This window comes from Penaeus vannamei, chromosome 27, assembly GCF_042767895.1.
Source record: "Penaeus vannamei isolate JL-2024 chromosome 27, ASM4276789v1, whole genome shotgun sequence".
Classification (NCBI taxonomy): domain Eukaryota; kingdom Metazoa; phylum Arthropoda; class Malacostraca; order Decapoda; family Penaeidae; genus Penaeus; species Penaeus vannamei.
The window spans coordinates 8,286,321-8,295,807 of NC_091575.1; the positions used below are offsets into that span (position 1 = coordinate 8,286,321).

At 37.1% G+C, this 9,487-nt stretch overlaps 1 protein-coding gene across 2 annotated transcripts in view; it reads right to left on the reverse strand.

The window, feature by feature from the left end:
• kibra (WW and C2 domain containing protein kibra) overlaps positions 1-9,487 on the reverse strand; it is a 21,632-nt gene extending 12,145 nt beyond the window's left edge. For both annotated transcript variants that reach the window (XM_070140467.1, XM_027373942.2), the window contains exons 1-7: positions 9,276-9,487; positions 3,352-3,461; positions 2,925-3,128; positions 2,279-2,435; positions 1,879-2,131; positions 1,527-1,754; positions 319-1,319 (exon numbers count right to left, since the gene is read on the reverse strand). In XM_070140467.1, the coding sequence (XP_069996568.1) occupies positions 319-1,319; positions 1,527-1,754; positions 1,879-2,131; positions 2,279-2,435; positions 2,925-3,128; positions 3,352-3,461; positions 9,276-9,403 (2,081 nt within the window). In that variant the 5' untranslated portion in view covers positions 9,404-9,487. The remainder of the gene's footprint in view (positions 1-318; positions 1,320-1,526; positions 1,755-1,878; positions 2,132-2,278; positions 2,436-2,924; positions 3,129-3,351; positions 3,462-9,275) is intronic.

Sequence of the window (9,487 nt, forward strand, 5' to 3'; positions counted from 1 at the left end):
AAGAAAAGAAAAAAAGTTGTAGCTGGTGGAGGGGGAGAAAGTGTAGAGGGTAGAGGAGAGGGAAGAGGAGGAGGAAAAAGAGAAAAGAAAAAGAATGTGAAATAGGAAGATGAATAAGATATGATAAGACAGACAGACAGTAATACCAATACCTAATTCATTATAATTCATAGAGAAGACATTACTAATCTTATTTTAATAAATATACTGGCTGACAACAACAAAAATACTGTCAACACAATCAATCATACTTACCAACTATGAACTGTTAAAGATAAAAAGGAAGGGAAGAGAAATTATAAAATTAAAAATACTCACCTAAGTTTAATCTGCACCTGTGGAGTGTCTGGTGGTGATGCTGAGCCTTTGGGATAAGCCTCGTAAACTCCCGAGTCTCCTGCTACAGACTCATCACTCACCGCCGCTGACATTGTCCGAGCATTATTATCCTCAACCCCCACAACACCACCTTCTTCTTCTTCACCCATTTCATATAGCACATCACTATCACCTGTAACTCGTCCCAGTAACCCACCACTAACACTAGTATTTGTTTCAGTGAATTCGTATTCAGATAATTCTTTCACTTGCTTATTTCCTACAGAAGTTGTGTCCAACTGTTTGCCAGCCGCCTTTGCTAACAGTGGGGTTGCTGGGTTAAAGGTCCCACTCTCTGCAGCAGTGGGAGTAAGACAGAGTTCTGCTAGCCGGTCGTGCACAGTGCCGAGGTCTACATTGGCCAGGGGACCACTTCCTCCCTCTCCTGGATTGAATCTCGTGGGAGCCAGAGGGTCCAGACCTGACGTAGCATCATAAGCAGAGGTAGGTGGGGACAGAGATGATAAGGAGCTCCTTGGAGAGAGGGAGAGCATGGATTGAGATAATACAGCAGAGTTCCCACTGCTCTCCTCCAAAGACCTCAGTTTTTCAGCATACTGTCGATCAGCCTCTGAATTAGATTTCAACAGTCTTTCAACACGTTTTTGCAGTTCTGGCATGTTAAGAGCAACATGTTCACTAGATGAGTATTGCTGACCCCCATATATATCCGTAAATGAGAGGCTGGAGAGAGAACCTTTACTGGACGTGGAAAGGGATCCTAATGACGATGACGATGACACTGACAAGGTTGAGGCAGATAAAGAGCGTAGTTGTCCTTCAAGACCCACCATGACACGGACAGTATCACGCAACCGGCAAAGGAGGTCCTGCCGCTTCTCTTGCAAGGACAGTCGTTCTGCTACTGTTTTGTTACTGACTTCTAAAGCCTTTGCTAAATCACATTCTAGCTGAATGATCTTTTCATCTAGCTCACATGCCTGAAAATATAAGATATGTCATAATCTGAATGACAGAATTTAAACTGATAACCATAACAAAAAATAAAAAAGTAAATAAAAAATAAATCTCATATAAATACAATAGTACATCAATTCCAAAAACTACTTTACTTCCTTATAAACAAGGTCTTTATCAAAATACTGATTACATTTGAAGCAAAAGGCTCAAACAAATATGTAGCATACCTGCAAAGGATCACGTGTGTACGACCTAACACTTCTTAGTTCACGGAGCAACTGTTCCTTCTCCTGAATCAGAACTACACGATCTCGATCACCCTGCAAGTCTTCTGGTGATAACCTTTCTTCTAGGCCTGCTAGATCATGCTGCAGCCCCTTCAGAGTGCTCTTTGCCGAGTCATATTCTAACTTCAGTCTTGTTAACTCAGCTAATCTTGCCCCCAGTGGCATACCCTGGAAATTAAAAAAATACAATGTGAAGGTGGAATACATCACTACTATGGACTTTCAATTTTAAAACTTGTCACAAAGAAAATTCTTTGCCTTAATAACAAAGTAAAACCTGTTTGATTTGTACCTCTCCACAGAAATCAGTCTGTGAGCCTGTGCTATGCTTCTCTGCTGCAGCTGCCTCCATATTAGCCTGTATTGCCTGAGTTGTTTCTGCCGAGATGATATCTTCTCGTAAAACATTTAGGGATTTTATTAGCTCGGCTTTCTCTTTCTCCCCAGCCCGTAACGACTCTTCTATGTTCTTTAATTCAGCAACAATAACCTGCGCTTGTTCGACACTGTATCCAGTTGTTAGGCCACTTAGTTTTTCTTGGACTCTGAAAGATGTAGAGATAATATTACCATATATTCCTCTACGTAAATAAGTTACAAGCAAACAAAATATGTCACATCCACACAACATACGCTTTATCACGTATGTTATCTGACTATCCTATGACACATATGTCTAGCAATGTACTCACTGTGCCAGTGTCTGCATGCCAGCCTCTGTGTTTGCTACTTCATGTTTGATCTGGTGAAGTTCCCTCTTCAGGCGACCAACCCGGTTTCTGGCCATCGCTACATCGGCCTTGAGCAAATCTGGGTCACACCTGCCAGCACCACTCCCACTTGAACTTACTGAAAAGTCAATCTTTAGGTCAGTATCTGATATTTTGGTACCATATCAGAAATATATATTCCTATGAATCATGATGCTATATGTAATGCAATTGGATATAAAATAACTACTACTTAAATAAATATATAACATTTTTGAATAAATAACACCACATTCAGTAGCATCTAACAAAGAAATATGGTAAACAAGATTTTGAAACTGAAAAGCTCAGAAAATAATTGTGGATGATAACTTGGAATTGGAAAGGTCTAAAAAAAACAAATAATGTGTCATAAACAAAGAAATGGAAATCAACAAAAAAGTGATCTAGGAGATATGCTAAAAACATTTGCAATGAGCATATCCTCCATTCACTCTTATACAAATGCACATGAATCTCTCTCTTAGGTGAACAAACCAAGTAAAACATGAACCCTCCAGCTATTGTTGACTTTTGTAACCATTCCATCCTATGAAGATAAAACCAAAGAACAAAACAATCCACATACATGAGGATCTTGAGCTGAACAGGTTGGTGAGAGTGGTGTTGAGGTGTTGATATTCATCCTGAGCCAATGCAAGTCGCTGTGCCTTGACTTGCATTATGTCTTGTTTCGCGCTCAGGTCGTTGCGGGCTGAGCTGAGATACTCTATCAGCATGGCTTCCTGGACCTGCCGCCATGCTAGTCTGGGGTCCTCAATTTGGTTTCGCTCTGTGGTTTGATAAATTGACAATATTAGGAAGTGAAAAAATTAATAAGCCACTGAATATAAATCTTGGGCTGTATCAAAAACAGTAAAAACTATACACATATTTGTACATTCCTTTCATTTTGATCTTCTTGTATTGAAAAATTCATTTACAACAGGGAGAACTGAAAGTATATATAAAAGAGAAGAAAAGAGAAAGAACAGGTGATAGAAAAAAGTCCTCACTATTAATATGATCGATGTAGTAAATGCCAATCTGGCCATCATAGCATTCTTCCCATCCATATGGAAGCTCATGGCCTACGCAGTCTGCAAATGTCTGGGCTTTGGTGTAGCTGAAAGAGGAAAGAAAAACATTAAATATCCATTTCTATTATATAAGAAAATAAAAAAAACAAAAAATAAAATAAGATGATAAATCTAATGATATCATCTGATTAACAGCAAGAGTTGTTAAATTTCATTCAAAAGCCAAAAAGAACGTCTCCAGAACACTGGTCTTTTGGTCTCTCTACGTAATCTAGAAATAGTTAGCCTATATATTAAATATTTTGCAGATTTATTACATTACTATACTCATTAACTGTAAGCAACCTATCAAGTAATTTGATTCACATGTAATGATAAAGAATATTACTTTGCACTAATATTTTTTTCTTAATCTTTATTTTTTGTTTTAGTGCTATTAATTACAATGATAGTCCTTGACAACTATTCATCCTGCAAAAAACACTAATTATAAAATTTTCCTTGAATTAATAACATTGATTTATTAACTCAATTACCTCAGATCCAATTTTACTAATCAACAAAAAAAAACTGGAAATGAAACAGTTAACCCGTTAGTACTCAGTATACTTTCTGTCCACTGCAGTTTGGTTTTATTAACTCTGTTTACACAAGGGCAGACCTTGACTTCTTATAATTACTTTTGTTACTATTATCATTATCATCATATCATTTAGCACATTATTAACAATAATAGTAGAAATATCTTTCCAAGGATTCAAGGAATGGTACAGATACAGGTCAGGTAAGCCTACTCAATTCACTTCATTGTGACTAAAGTTGCTCTTTAACCTGTTGTGTATAAACAAAATCAGTGAAACAAAATCAAAACAAAAGATATGACATTATATAATATAATGTCCCATTAACAAACCAAAAACAATGGTTAATAATATAATGTAACCTCGGATTTTAAAAAGCAAAACCAAAGATTAACAGTTAATAAAATCTAACAAGAAACGATGGACGTTGGAGCAAGTACAATTACAACTTCCCTGAAGCAATAAAGTTGCCAATAAAGACACAAAAAAGTCTTTTGCAATAATAATAGCAGATTCAAATCAACAAAACACCATTTTATACTTCTTAACTTCCTACAACAACTAATCCATTTTCATGTGGAAGATGACAGAGATGTTTCCCAAATTCCATTCACTAACACCAGTAACAACAGCAATAATAACTAGGATAGTAAAACTATATCAATAACTTGTAAAATATACACACAGATCAAACAATTACTACTGATCCATAATCAAGAAACAAATTTGGATACAAACATAACTGTACAACACATTAATCTGGGTATATATGGGCATCACAAGTTTATATACATCATACCATAGTCTGCCCTTTGGAGCAAGGGGCACAGAATATTCACTTTTTACCCTACATTTTCTTGCATTTGAAAATAAAAAGATATATTTTCAGAATATAATTTACCTAATCCTGAATTTACCATCAATATGTAGTGAAAAGGTTGTTTTGATAAAGTAGTGATATGTTAAACCTAGTAATGTATCAAATATGTGAGCATGGGTGTGTATGGGTACTTGTGTACCTGCAGCATGTATTAATTCTTGCACGTTTGAGGGCATTTATTTTTCATTAGAACAAAATCCACCAAATCTTATCTTACATAAGCCTACATGAATATACTAGTGTTCTGTAATAATTCCCCAAGTTGTAAACTACTACATATCACCTCTTGCCTCCTGCAATACATCAGCATAAAAAAGGCAATTTCTAAACACAACATTATCACTGTGGCATTTTTGATAAGTTTTATTGCTATCCATAGCACTTGACTTTTATCTCCTTCGCTGCTTGATAACATTCCTTGGTCTTTTGAAGTATCAATCATAAGGCCTCATGATAAGGAATCTTTTCACTGTCACTGCACATTAAAACTGAAATCAATATGGCACTTTTGAACTCTTCTTACTGTTATTGCAGTATTTCACAAGTCTAAGAACATCATGTTATAACCCAGCAGATCATTTTCAATTTCACTTCATATATTCACATCAAATCACTAGTGGGTATTGCAATTACTTCTCAACACTACAATTTTAACAGTTGTTCATGTCAAATATATGCTAGGTATTGCTGTTATTTCCCAACACTACCATTATCACATCATATAACTATTCAAAATTATTTGTATACCACTTCTTGCAACAATCACTTTTTTATTCAGCCTCCATATAAAACAGTTCCATCATTCCATTATTCAATACTTCACTATAAAGCAGAGACCACAAGCTAATTCAGACTAGTGTTCAATTATTCTTGTATCACTTTTTTCAATCAATATATAATGAACTCATTATTCTTCATCACATTACCTTGACAAATGTAGCACACGCAATTTTTTGTTATCACTGACAAATGATGCAAAACTCCAATCAATTAATCACTGTTCTCTTGCACTAATCAACACATGGCCATACCACTTGTCACATTCACTTTCAAGGCACACACAAAACTCAATGTGAATTCAACTACTACAAGCCTCATAAAAACTACAAAAATAACCAGCAAACAATTGTATATTTGACACATTATATCTAATCAAGAACATTTCTTCTTTTACCACAGTCTTGCATTTACACTCAAAACAAATACCAAAACCAAGTCCTTTGTGTGCAGGTTCAAACATTCAAATCCAAATGCCATACTACACACTGGCGTCTTCCACTTGGCGGGGCATTCCTTTGCAGTGCCAAGAGTCTGGGTTTGGTATTTAAGTGACCTAAAATAAGGAAGCCGGTGCGTGGAATGTGTGGACCACAAGCCAAAAATGTACAGAGGATGCTTTGAAGTTTGTTTGCTGTGATATTTAGAATGAGGTATGTCATGTGCACTCTATACTGACTTACTTCTACATCTGCTATCTGTTGCACTTGGCCAACAGCACCTGGGCAGCCCTACAATATGTGATACTTATGCTGATATTCACTTTTCTCTGATAAATATACATGTTCTTCCAATATAAAATACTTGTCATGTCAATACCAAAAACCATATATAAGTATGCATATGTATTTAACATATTGAATTTCATAGTAGCTTTTATCACAAAAAGAAAATGACATGAATTAGGTTAAGTCTGTATACAATAAATATTCTTGAGTTAAAGAATCTTGATTGTTAAGTCCTGAAAACCCTAATATCTTATCATAAAGAGATTGTACATTTGGGAAAAAGGCAATTAATTAATCAAGAACAAGACAGACTAATTCCATTATCTACTCATAAATATCTAGCATGAGCAAAGTGACAAACCCACTACTCATTAGTTTAAGTATCAAGCAACACTCTTTCAACAAAAAATGATATTTCAGTGAAAAAACAAAAACAATAATAATAAATTAGCTAAAGCAACAGACCCTTTGTAATAACCAGTACACCGCATTCAAACAACAATTTTACCACTTTACTTCAGCAATGCCTTTCCATATGCAAGTGACCAGATCATAAAAAAAGGATTATCAGGTAAATGGGTAAACAGGGAAATGAGGAGGGAATAAGGAAAACATTTACTACATGCAATAAAACACAACCATTAGTGATAAAGAGCAAAGAAAAGGTGTGTTGGAATTCACAAAATGCAAGGGTCAAGGTCAAGCTGAATAATGACAAGTCAAATGAGAAGAGAAAAGCACTTCGAAACAATGATTTCCCAACACACAAACATGAATAGGTGAAGTTAAAACAGAGGAAAGGAAGCATGATTACACATGACGAGTATGCAGGAATTAAGTCTTCAGAAAATATACATTTACAACTACAAAAAAAAGAAGTAGAAAGGATTCCCAATTCTACACACAATACAAAGGATATGAAAAAAAGACAAAAAGGAAATGTATCTGATGGGGTATGTGAATGGAAAGGAAATAACAACAAGTGTTGAAACTGAAGATGGAAGGTTGAAGGGGAGGGAGGGAGGGAGGGAGGATCAAGAGAAGGTGTGGTTTGCAAGTATCCCCTCCCATCTATAGTACAAATGAGTAAGAGACCTGTAAACAATAATAAAAAAGGAAATGATAGAAGTGTCAGAGAGGAAAAAAATGCATAAAATACATCAATGTTTTAATAATCATTCATGGATTTAGGCAGTAGATTCAGAGGGAGGAAAAGAATGTTAAACAGAGGAGCAAGAGGAGGGGAGGGGACAAGAGAGTGGGAGTTGAGAGGGGAGAAAAGTTGACAGAAAGAGAGAATTAAGAGGAGAGAGGAAAGAGGGAACTGAGAGGGGTGAGAATAAAAGATAATCCAAGAAAGACAAAACGAAGGAGAAATAAGTTGGTTCTGTATATACAAGTACACAAAAATCTATATTACCTTGGAAATAATTATATATAAAACTGTATTCATATAAATGTATACATGTGCATGTGGGTGTGCTTGTGCGTAAGTGTATGCGTGTGTGCATGTGCTCGAGTGTATACACTTGTGTGTGCGTGCGTGTGTGTGCGTGAATGTGTGTGTGTGTGTGTGTGTGTGTGTGTGTGTGTGTGTGTGTGTGTGTGTGTGTGTGTGTGTGTGTGTGTGTATGTGTATGTGTGTGTATGTGTGTGTATGTGTGTGTATGTGTGTGTATGTGTGTGAAAGAGTGAAAGAGTGAAAGAGTGAAAGAGTGAAAGAGTGAGTGAGTGAGTGAGTGAGTGAAAGAGTGGGTGAGTGAGTGATTGAGTGAGTGAGTGAGAGAGTGAGTGAGTGAGTGATGTGAGTGAGTGCGTGTGTGCATGTGAGTGTGTGTGAGAGTGTGTGAGTGTGTGTGAGAGTGTGTGAGAGTGTGTGAGTGTGTGTGTGAGTGTGTGTGTGTGTGTGTGTGTGTGTGTGTGTGTGTGTGTGTGTGTGTGTGTGTGTGTGTGTGTGTGTGTGTGTGTGTGTGTGTGTGTGTGTGTGTGTGTGTGCGCGCGTGCGTGTGTGTCTGTGCAAGCGTGCGTGCGTGCGTGTATGTGTGAGTGAGTGAGTGAGTGAGTGTGATTGTATGTTTATATACTTATATATGTATTTATGCATGTATATTTATTTATGTACATATGTATGTATGAGTGTATGTGTATGTGTATATAAATATAAATGCATATGTATGTATGAGTGTATGTGTATGTGTATATAAATATAAATGCATATGTATGTATAAGTGTATGTGTATGTGTATATAAATATAAATGCATATGTATGTGTATATAGATATAAATATAAATATATATGTATAAATATATAAACTAAAGAGATGGAACTAACCACACCTAAACAAAAGAAAGAACGAATCAATTGCATACACACGGATAAGAAAAGGCAGATAAGTACACAAAGCACGAAAAACGCGATTGAAAAAGAAAAGAGAGGAGGGAGAGAGAGAGAGAGAGAGGGAGGAGGATCAGGGCGGCGCTGGCTGTGCCCCCTCCCCGGGCCCTGCACCCCCTCCCCCGCCAGCCCTGCATACCACACATTCCTCAGTGAACAGCCAGGGTCGCGCATTCCACCAGCGTATGGACGCATTTCCTCAACTTCGATTTCCTTTCTGTTGTTACAAGCACCATCGGGAGATCCTAGGGATGCTCCGGGAAATAAAATAAAGGGCGAATGGGCCCGTGAATATGGAGAAAATATGCGGATAAGCGATAGGCATGTTCCGGACACCGTCTCTCGCAGGGAAAAGGAGGCCACACTCGAGTTTTATTATGCAAGCGAGATTTTTGGCCATCACTCACTTCTTCCATATATTTCGTGATGTTTTCAACCATCCTTGACTCACAGAGATCACTGCACGGAACAAAAACACTGGAAATATGCCGTGAAAACACATATTCAGGAGAGACAACACAGAACCCAAGTCGGCCTACCTGTCTCTTGGGTCAATCCATGTGGTTTTCTTGCTGTTGTGGTCGATGAAATATATCTTTCCGTCATAGTCATGTCCAATCTCCCATCCAGAAGGTAATGGTAACTCTCCATTTCGTCTTCTAGGCATGTTTTAAGTGAAAAACACAGAAAAATTCTCATTACTACCGTCCACTGTCCTCCATATTGAGACTTCTGATGACGTCGGGCCTTC